Source organism: Cladophialophora immunda, assembly GCF_000835495.1.
Source record: "Cladophialophora immunda strain CBS 83496 unplaced genomic scaffold supercont1.25, whole genome shotgun sequence".
In the NCBI taxonomy this organism is placed as follows: Eukaryota; Fungi; Ascomycota; class Eurotiomycetes; order Chaetothyriales; family Herpotrichiellaceae; genus Cladophialophora; species Cladophialophora immunda.
The window spans coordinates 1-10,324 of NW_015622565.1; the positions used below are offsets into that span (position 1 = coordinate 1).

The 10,324-nt window shown below is 51.0% G+C and overlaps 3 protein-coding genes across 3 annotated transcripts; 1 reads left to right on the plus strand and 2 right to left on the minus strand.

Annotated features, from left to right (window-relative positions):
- Nucleotides 1-391: 391 nt before the first annotated feature.
- On the minus strand, nt 392-2,369 carry PV07_12602 (uncharacterized protein; the record flags this gene model as incomplete). Its single annotated transcript, XM_016400142.1, has 4 exons — nt 392-604; nt 666-941; nt 1,007-1,820; nt 2,086-2,369. 4 exons carry the CDS (start codon nt 2,367-2,369, stop codon nt 392-394), a joined length of 1,587 nt encoding a protein of 528 aa, XP_016242210.1.
- A 2,694-nt stretch (nt 2,370-5,063) lies between these two features.
- Nucleotides 5,064-5,773, plus strand: PV07_12603 (uncharacterized protein; the record flags this gene model as incomplete). Its single annotated transcript, XM_016400143.1, has 2 exons — nt 5,064-5,379; nt 5,430-5,773. 2 exons carry the CDS (start codon nt 5,064-5,066, stop codon nt 5,771-5,773), a joined length of 660 nt encoding a protein of 219 aa, XP_016242211.1.
- A 1,040-nt stretch (nt 5,774-6,813) lies between these two features.
- PV07_12604 (uncharacterized protein) lies at nt 6,814-9,007 on the minus strand (the record flags this gene model as incomplete). The annotated part of the gene is made up of 2 exons (XM_016400144.1): nt 6,814-7,498; nt 7,554-9,007. 2 exons carry the CDS (start codon nt 9,005-9,007, stop codon nt 6,814-6,816), a joined length of 2,139 nt encoding a protein of 712 aa, XP_016242212.1.
- Nucleotides 9,008-10,324: the final 1,317 nt, after the last annotated feature.

The window sequence follows — 10,324 nt, forward strand, 5'->3', positions numbered from 1 at the left end:
AACGTGACCTTTTTCCCTCGGCATGGCGGTCATTCTCTTCGTCTCTTGATACAGTCTTCACCCAATGGCTGACAGACCGATCACGAGGCCCGATCTGCGATGTTATCAAACTACGCCGAGGGAAACTGGTCTTATTCAGACAACGGGAGCAGTATTGTGTGAAGAGTGAAATTTGGGAATGGTTTAGCACGGACCCACCATTTTGAGTCGTGGATGGGTATTAAAGGCCTTCCTGCGCAGTTCTCGTCGCCACTACCGCGGCTGCGCCTATACCACCTCAGGCTTGCGCAGCCGTATGATTCTGCATAGATTTCGATGTTAAATCCATCCGGCCAGTGCTTTCCCACAACGCGCCGAGCGACCGCATTCTGTCGAAAATGTGATCCGAACTCTACTTCCGCTTCTTCGTCAGGTTCTGAAGCTTTGCGTTGACGTCCAACATATCCCACCGATAGGGGTCGAGTCCTTCCGCGTCCCCATTGGCACAGTACGTCTTGTACCAGTTCTTCCTGCCGTCTTTGGCCCGAGATCCTTTCTTTGCGAAGATTTGCTTGAGGTCTTCCCAGCCCGGTTCGCCACCGCAATCTTCCGCGCAGGGATGACCCTGAGGAAAAGGGTCAGAAGACAGTTCATGCATATTTTGTGGCAAATCGGCTCGGTCTCACCTCACCCGCGAAGCACAGGGCACTATCATATTCCGCTTCCAGCATCATCGCCTTTCGAAAGCCAGGATCCTCGATCCCCACCAGCGTGATGACGTGTTCCCAACCGTCTCCGTGGTCATATTCGTAGAGCAAATTGGTGAAGCGATACTGCTCCTCTTCGAAGACATCGGACAAGGTCCACTTGGAAGCGGCCTGATAGGTGGAGGCCGACTCCGGGAAGGTGTCCTTCAGCATCTCAGGGTCGGTCTGAAAGACCATGAGTGGCACGAAGCCGTTCTAGCATTTCAGGACGCGGTCAGCACGGTCGACACTCCACCTCCTCAACGGGCGCAAGAGCATACCGTTTTCATCCCCTCACGCTCTTCTTCCTCACCGTAGTAGAGCCTTCTTAGTTCAAAGCTCCAGGTATGGCAATTGGCCCACCCAAACGCATCCTGCATCACGCCGTGCATGTCCTCGAAGGTGAAGCTGGAGGGGACGGACAACAGTCTCGTGATGGTGGGATTACTGCTGCACACCATGCTGCAGTGGAAGATGTAATTCGGCGATGCCGACTCCCCTCTCATCGTGGGTGCCTTCGACCCCGCCGTCGTCTTGGCCGTCGTGGCGTCCTCCTTTGACAAGAACGAGGCCGACTTCGCCGATCCATGTGGGCTGACCTCGTGTTCGCGCCTTGCCGTGGTCTTGTCTTTCGGCATGGTCGCTTTGGGGATGTGCTCGATGGCTCGATGATGGTGGCACTCCAAGATAAAAGGGCTCGACAGGATCACAGCGGCGTGGTTTTCCAATTTAGGATCGAGACATCGAGTTCGCGGGCTCAGCGCCACAAATGAGAAGTGGTCCAGCGCGCCCAAGGGTGTACGGGACTTATAGTTACAGTACACGGTTGGCTCGAGGGCGCCGGTTCGACGGCAAAGAGAGGGCTGACATCGCACCATCGATATACTTCGCTCAGCGAGCCACAACTGAGAACGGATGAGCGCGCGAACCATCCATTCCTCGATGACCCACGGAATGCCGAACTGCCTGAGGACCATCGTGATTGGTGGTAGCCACGGATGGCGAAAGGTCCCGATGGGCACTCCAGCATTTCCACGGTGATCTTCATCAGCGTCCATTGGTTCCACCTTCGCCGTACGCAGGAGTCTGTGCTGACTAGGGTGGAACGCAGCTGAGTGCGTTGCATACCGAACAACAGAGAGTCAATCCTGTAGAATGTAAGGATAAGTCCGATTGGTCTCCACGAAGGTGTACCGTACTTTTTGTGGACATGGCCTCAGCACGACATCGCGGCATGCAAAGTTGAGAACGGACTCCACATCGTAAACAGAAAGCGGGTACTTTGGACGATTGGCTCATTGCTGGGGTTCGAGATGAGGCCGTTACCCCGGTCAAACTGAGAGTCAGGAGGCACAAAAACCTGCCTGATTTGACGCTCAATAAGCCCTGAGTGCCTTGAGAATAGGGCCCTATCTGAGGGCCTATCTGCGTGCCAATCTGCAGTTGCGACTGTGCCTGCGAATAGGCTAGAAATGGCGGTAGAGATAGGTTGGCAGCAGGACTAGGCGCAGATGCTGTAGGAGATTGCCGGTCTGCCATGTCTTCTGTCATAATTGCTGTAGCGAGGTCCTCCGCCGCAATGCCCTGTTCGTGTTGTTCCTCTTGTTCCTGCGCGATCTCTCTATCGCGATCGTTTTGTGCCATTGTCGCGCGCCGATCGATCGTCTCGCGCCGTCGAAGGGCGATCACGTTGATGCGTGTATAGAGGAGTCTATTCGCCGATTCATCGCCCCGCCTGGTGGGTGGGTAACAACGATATGAGGTGACGAGTACTGGTTCTCCTGTGCCGGCGTCTGACCTCCCATTTATCCCCCCCATGCCCGTCACATATGTGGGTGATATTACGTCCAAGTCTTCACCTCATGTGCTGAGTGTCCAATGGCTTCAATTTGTCGGTGTACATCGTATGCAGCACACTGCTCTATACTGTATCTGCGTTTCCCTGTTTCGTAAATTGTGGGATCTACACACACTCTGGAGTGCTGACACTCCATGTCGACCTATACACCTTTACAGGCGATGGGATTGTGCTATTTTTCTTCAGTAGTTCCGAATTTTCTCTCATATAATAACAAATACAATGTCTCGACAGAGGGCACGAGTCTTTCTACTCTCACGTAGCAAAGTTAGGTTTGTCTGATACTGTACCTTTTATCGCTCGATATTGGCCACCCTCAAATCACGGAGCGTTTGTGTTGACCTCCACTATTTGCATCATCATGATCTCGCTTTTGGCTTCATGGCTTCTCGCAGCCGGGATATCTAGTACCACGCTGAGAAGTCTTGCGTCTACCATATCTATGGGCCCCAATCCTGAGTACACGATTATCGATACCGAGGTCAAAAGCAAGGGTACTGCCTATCATCCCGAACGACTGCGAGGCAGGGCCACCGGCGGCGTAAGTCTCGCACCTAATAGATGATACATTCGCAAGCTATACTGTATCTCTGACTGGAACGCGAAAAGATTTATAGGTGCACGGGAACACACTGGACCGGGGATTGTTACTGGACGGGTATTAACTTTAGCATGTACGACACCTGTCTCAATATGAATTCTGGGTTTGCATCTCTAGGCCCCGATGTGGACATCAAGATCGATCTCTTTCGGTAAGACGGAGAATGACCCAGCCAGATCCTCCGGCCCTTCTCCCGGTCTCGAATACTTTGTGTTTGCTCTGTGCCCCCCTCGTATGCGGTTCTGTTTGGTTACTAACTCGACCGGCCTTTTTCAACAGGGATTCCCAATGCCAAGACGCGTTCTGGAGGCGAATGTAGAACCCTGGCGAGCCTGATGTTCCGTCTCGACTTGCAAAGGCTGGTATTGAGCTGGTAGAAGGGCCTCTGATTGGCTTGTGGGTCACTTCAATATCTGAACCGGACCAGTGCCAGCCGGGACCCACGAACGAGACAATGGGGCTTTGTAGTCTCGTGTCGGGAGTGTCTTATGTGTCTGCCACCACAGCAGCTTGACGGTAGATGCAGCGTGGTATGCAACCTTGCCCAGCCTAAATTTCTCGTCTCTTGCGTCCGCGGGCCGAAGCTCTTGAGGGTTTGCACGACCGAGCGTAGGATGAAAAAGTTAGAATGTTCAAGTTAGGCCAGAGCATTTTCATATTCAACGTCGTCATACTCCAAATATGAGACATTATCGGCCGCATCAAGATTTCTTTCCTTTCCTTCTAGTACCAGTCATTTCTTCCCTTACATGCCTCTTCTTCATCACCATACACCGTTCATAAGGTACACAATAGGGAAGTAGACTCCAATAAGTGGTTCGGCAAAAACTGTACAAAGCCGGACAAGGTATGGCCTCGATTAGACAACTTTAACGATCGCATCAAGAAGATATATCCAACGGAGAGTAAGGACACTCTACCCCAAAAGTGAGTTAGTGTGAAAGGCCTCGAAACACAGCTCATGCCGAGACAGGTCCAATAACTGGTATGAGTTGTCGTCTTGACTCCAAACTGGAGCACGATACTCTGTGTCAACGGAAGCGCGTGAGGCTTACAGAGACGTGGTAGATCTCGAGCTATGTTGAGCAATCAAAGACAGAAGTCATATAGTTATCACTAAAGTGGTTTTGTCACTAGGATTCCCGATTAAGGATCACCAAGGAGGTGAAGTTTAGAGACTGTCACGTCGACATCGCAATTTGCTACGGACATCAGGTATGGTGTTAGAACGCTGAGAATGGGCCTTTGAGTCTTTCATTCAATTCGCGTACTGTATGCTCTCTTGTGGCTCTGAAAGATGGATATTGTCTGCCGGAGTGTTTTACTAGCTTATAAAAGACACGTTGCCATACCTAGGAGCCGAAAGCTTAAAAGTCTCGAGCGAGTGGAATTTTCGAAAAACCAGAAACTTAATGAAAATTTCGGACACAAAGCGTATCGATTGAAAACGCTGAACGCGTTTAGTTTCTCCCTATAACGACTTTTGGATCGCTTCCTAAAGGGGATAGGTTATGGTCAAAGCCAAGGATAGTCCCCTCTACCTAGGTTTTCCGGCAAAGAAATAAAGGAAAAGGTGTGCTTTTGGAAGTCAGAAGCCTCCCTACCAAAGTACCTAGGGAATTGAATGGTAGAGTTCTCAGTTGCAACAAATCAGGGCGTAGGAAAAGAGAAAAAACCCCTCTAGGGAGAAAAAAGAGAAAAATACGGGTAACAAAGAGTGGAGTTTTACTCACTTCTTTGTAGGCGGGCAATATGTAGCCTGACAGCATAAAAGGGAGCCGTTTGCCCTTTATAGGTCTAAAGGAGCATCAAATTCTTCATTCTGGCCCCAATATTCTCCTTTATCCACCCTAATGTCCGTTCATCGGCACCTAAGGAAATGGACGATTTACTAGGGGCTTCTGAGATTGGTGATGTGACAGGAGTGCGACAGCTCCTCAAGGAAGGCACTGATATAGACTTGCGGACCTGGCTACTGTTAGCTTCTCGCTGCGGCCGCGCAGAAGTGGTCAGGCTACTGCTCGCACGATGCGCAGTAGTGGACCCGACGGACGAAGGTAACCGAACACCGCTGTCATGGGCGTCACAGGGGGGTCATGAGGCTGTGGTTGAGATCCTACTCAAGGCCGGTGCCAAAGTCGACTCACAGGATAATAACGACCGGACACCGCTCTTCTACGCTGCGATGCACGGCCGTAATGAAGTGGTTGATATCCTACTCCCGGGGCCAAAATTAACTCACAAGATGACAACGGCCAGACGCCGCTATCGCAGACGTCAAGGATGGGTTATAGACCTATGGTCAAGATCCTACTCAATGCCGGTGCTGAAGCCAACTTACAGGATAAGAACGACCGGACACCGCTATTCCGCGCTGCGATGCACGGTCGCAAGGGAGTGGTGGAGGAGCTCATTAAGGCTCGTGCCGGAGTCAACTCACTAGACGTTGAGGACCGGACGCCGCTGTGGTGGGCTTCAGCCTTTGGTTATACATATACAGTCCAGATCCTGCTCGGGGCCGGTGCTAGAGTCGACTCACGGAATAAGTATGGCGAGACACCGCTGTTGGCGGCTTCCATGTCGGGGTAATATGCGGAGGTGGTCAAGGTCCTACTCCGGGCGGTGCTAAAGTCAACTCACAGGATAATAAAGGTCGGACACCGTCATGGTGGGCTTCACAGGGTAATTATATCCACCCGGTATCTACTATCAAAGCTTCTTCGACCGAAGGGTTATGGGGATGTGGCCCCGATCCTACTCGGGGCCGGTGCCAAAGTCGACATTACGGAATAATTATGCCCGGACGCCGCTCTGACGATGTCCCAGTACCCCTAGTCCTGGCAGGCGCAATGGTGGCCACAGCATAGTTTCGCTACTCCTCCAGTCCGCTACAGGCATGGATGTAAAGAACAGGCATAGGACGCCACTATCGCCACAGTCTTCACACCGCGACCGAGAAGGAATGTTGAAGTCTCTAGGCAAGACAGACTAACCTCTACCCCTAGGTAACGAAACACCCTATTGGCCAAAACACATGGGCAGGTACATGCCATTCCTAAGGACTCAGTTCACCACAACACAATGGGCTGGATAGTTCTGTCTCCAGTCGAGTGCTTCTTCACCATTGGGAAGTACAACGTGGTGGGGGAGTAGGCTGCCCTAGTTAGGCTCGACAGGCGATCATGTAACCCCCGGTTGTGGCGCTAATCGCGGCCTATCATGGGGTTCTAGTCATGCAAGGGCCCAATCTCGAGATTCGGGCTTTTGAAGGGCCTGTCTACGATTTCAAACATCTAAGACAGTTTCATATCGCCCTCATAGTACATTTCTCTCACCTTTTGATAGCATTGAAAAGTACCTCTGCACACTTAGTGGTAATGTATATACCGAGTGCCATTTATAATAACCACCGCGCCCGATTTAGTAACGTACATAATGGTAGGGTTTAGAAGATATCCCAGCTTCTCAATCGAGTGATGGCCTAAAAGAGGTTGAAAGTTGACTTATAGACATCAGAAAGGACTACAAGATCCCTCAACACCAATCCAAGACAAAGAAAGTAGCCGGTGCATTTTGACGTCTTCTTCTCCCCAGCTTAAGGACCCTGGTTGGGCTCTTTTCACTCTAATTTACTGGCAAAGAGAGGGAAACACACGCCGTAAGGTATCTCCAGCCGTCTCCCTCGATTTTCCTCTTGAGATTTGACTCTCCCATAGCACTGAAGTTTGTGCCGTGCTGGGAAATCGAAAGAATCGATACAGCGGCATGTTTTCATCTTCTATAATGCCGAGATATTTGAGCTTTAGAAAGCCCTGACAAGGTTCGAGACAGCCTAAAAGACCTCGGCTAAAGCCTATATAGAGCTCCTCTAGAGGTTGCTCAGCGAATCTGTAGAAGAAGCCCCCCATGCGGATATAGGCATTAACAATATAGAGGGTCCGAAGCCTCGAAGCGGAGCCTTTCAGGAGATAGGTTGGGTCGTTCCAGAGCCCATCGGCATCGTCAACATTTGCTGGGTCAAAATGAGTGATGTATTCGACATGGGCGTAGAGTAGACTTGGGAATCTCTCCAGCTGAATGCTACATGGCATCTCTCGGGATATTGAGCGCGGCCGGCTGATCATCAGTCTGAGCTGCTCTAGCTGTGATAGCTCAGGTAAGGTCGTTTGAGTGTCACCGCTCCAGCAGAGATAACGTAGATTGCTCATCGTGTGCACCAGGTTGGGCGGAATATCCACGAGGTCGGCGCTTCGTATCCGCCGCAGTGTCTCGCTCTGGGCTTTGGCTAGAAAGGTTTTCCCTCCCCGCCGTAGACTGGCGATGATCAGCTATCAGACCCTCGTGATGAAGGTCCATGCCCCCCTCTTACCTCAAGGAGCTGAGTTCCGGTGATTGAGCCAATGCGAGAACTAATTTGTCAACACCCTCAATATATCGCTCATCATCAGAGTCTTCGCTAAGTTCGAGAGCGTAAATAGGTGGAAGATTTCCCATCTTTTCGAACTTCCCAAGAAAGTGGGAGCGTATGTCGCGCATATGGACATTGAAGGACGCACGCGGTGAAATCAAGTTCCAGAAACGCCGACAGGTGAGGCGGAGAGCTGCGCGCGATTCGTAAGGACCCTCGCCGAACCTACGGGCACTTAGAGTCCCCGACATCTCTGTGACTTGCTTTAGGATCAGAAGCAAGATTTCGTCGGCCATTGCTAGGATGGGACATACGTCGCCAACTAGCTTCTCTAGCTGTTGCCGGGATGTCTCTTGGAACAGGGAACGGCAGATACGCTCGAGCTGGCGTGATGCCGCTTCCTCACCAGTTACGAGAGTGACCGCGAAGCTTCCCGAAAGGGAGTAACCGCAACCCTTAACGGAGAAGACTCGAACGCATTGACCGTGGTCGTCGAAGGCGTCTTCGGTGGACGGAGCATTGCCCAGTATCTCGTCGCCATCGTAGGCAGCGCTCACGTATATTGAGTCGCCAGCGCAGCTGGCTAGAACCGGCAATATTTGATGTCGGCTAACGTCGGCCGGTGGTACCGCCGCCGCCCGCCCTGTAAATACGTCGTAGACCCAGTGCACGTAAGCTGGAGGATGGTCCCAACTCCTTAGAAACAAAATCGTGCCGCGATACGTGACCATCCGTACGCTAATCACGTCGCTCAGTGAGTTACAACGACGTTTACACAAATCGGATCTTTTCTCATCGTCGTCCGAGAACGAAAATCCGGAGAAGGGATGGTTCCAGTAACGGTTTAGTGTGTCTCCCTCTTCCCAAGGACTGATCATGATATAGAGCTTCTGTTGTCTCGGATCGTGTGCGACCACCAGAAGCCACCGGCGGCAGTGACGCTCGACGACGCGAACAATCTGGATGGATGCCTCTCGAGGAAAGAGTGGGAGGGTGACCCGCGCTACCTCCCTCCCCGAAGTCTCATTCTGAAATGATGGCTTGACGGTGAAGAGGGTCTCTCCACTGCCCGCGATCAGGTAGTCATCTACGATATCCACGTAGGCGATCTCGTTCCCTCGACAGAGGGATAACCTGGGCCCCCACACTGAATCTTGCGCCGCCGTAGACTGCATCTGGGTGATAGCTCGCTCCCACTTCAGAGTCAGAATTTCACCTCCGGAGGTCCCCATATAGGCGATGCCACGGTCTAGCGCTACACAGGTTATACGTCCGCCATTGAGTGAGGATCCTTCGAGAAGAAGCGGAGAATCGGGTTTCTGGGCCTGCCAACAGCGAATGTCGTAGTTGTCGTGAATGGACGCCGTATTCCCCGCTCTACCGATGATCAGCCTGACGGAGGCCCTCGCCAACATATTGCCTGAGGAGTATACCTATCTATAGCTACTTTGGTGACTGGAGCTGGGGCGACCTCCCTGTCGCTATACACCATGAACTCTCCCGGCACCATCTCGTCTGTCTATGTCCCCTGGATTTTGTCCTGCCGTTACGCTCTTGATCGGTTGGTGCGAGGAATACCGAGACACGAGGTCCCACGTGAAAAAAAGGTCAGGCTTCTGGGACAAGGGGGGAGGGACCGACACAATCGCGGTGGGACACGCCGAAAATGTAATTATGAGTTAAAAAATAAAGAGGCTGATTTTCTAAACGGGAAGAGGGAGGTGACTATATGTCCATTATAAGAACTTAGAAGCGGAGGATACGCTCTTACGGGAGGGGATGCTGGTAGTTCCAAATGGTCACAAATCATAAGATAGTTAAAGGAGAAAAAAGTCGACAATAGGGAGTTAATATTTTGTGGATTGGCATTCTCTGGTTTTCGTGGAGTCTGAACGTGGATCTTTAGTTTCTCGGGGTGGCTAATAAATGTAACTCTTCCAAGGCTCTCCAGGAAAGCGTTTTCCCCTGTCCGTAATGGGACGATTCTAGTATAGTAACCTACTGTACTGTACATAAAAACGATAGATAACCGCAGCTTCGAATTGTCGAACATCTTTCCAGTGTGCCTAACGAGGCGATTAGCCGAGATTGAGAAACGACTGGGCTGATGGTCCTGATTCGCAGAAAATTTCATACACTCCCACTCATATATTCGAAACGCCCCTCTCCCCTGGTTTTTTCTTTAGGTGACCTCTTCTCGACTCACTGACACGTGGTCCCTAGTGCCGGCCCATCCATCTTCTACACGTAGGGCGGAGATGTGTTCTTCGACTACGGTTCGGGAAATCCACAGAATGTGATTGAGTGTAAAATGATGTCGGCTGACGAATAGTAGGATAATGCCATAATTTTTGGAAGTGCTGAAGAGAAAATTGAGCTGCACTTTTCAATGGTGGTAACATCATCGCGTCCGAACACTCTCGGTATTGACGTCCAACGCTCGCCGATGCTGAAACGCAGCGTCGAAAAAAGATAATCACATAGGGACTGTGACCAGGCTACCCTTGTCCGTCTTCTCTCCACTATCTCATTTTCCGCTTTTCTTTAAGTCACTCCTTTTATTTCCTCCTGTTGAGTCTCACTCGAAATTATACTATTATCTCTTCTTCTTAGAGTTCCTCTTCTTTCTATTCTTTTCCCATGGCGATCCTCATATTTCTTTCTTCTTCTTCTACATACTATCATCCTTGAAAACTTCTCAATGTAGATTTTGAGGAAACCTACATACCTAG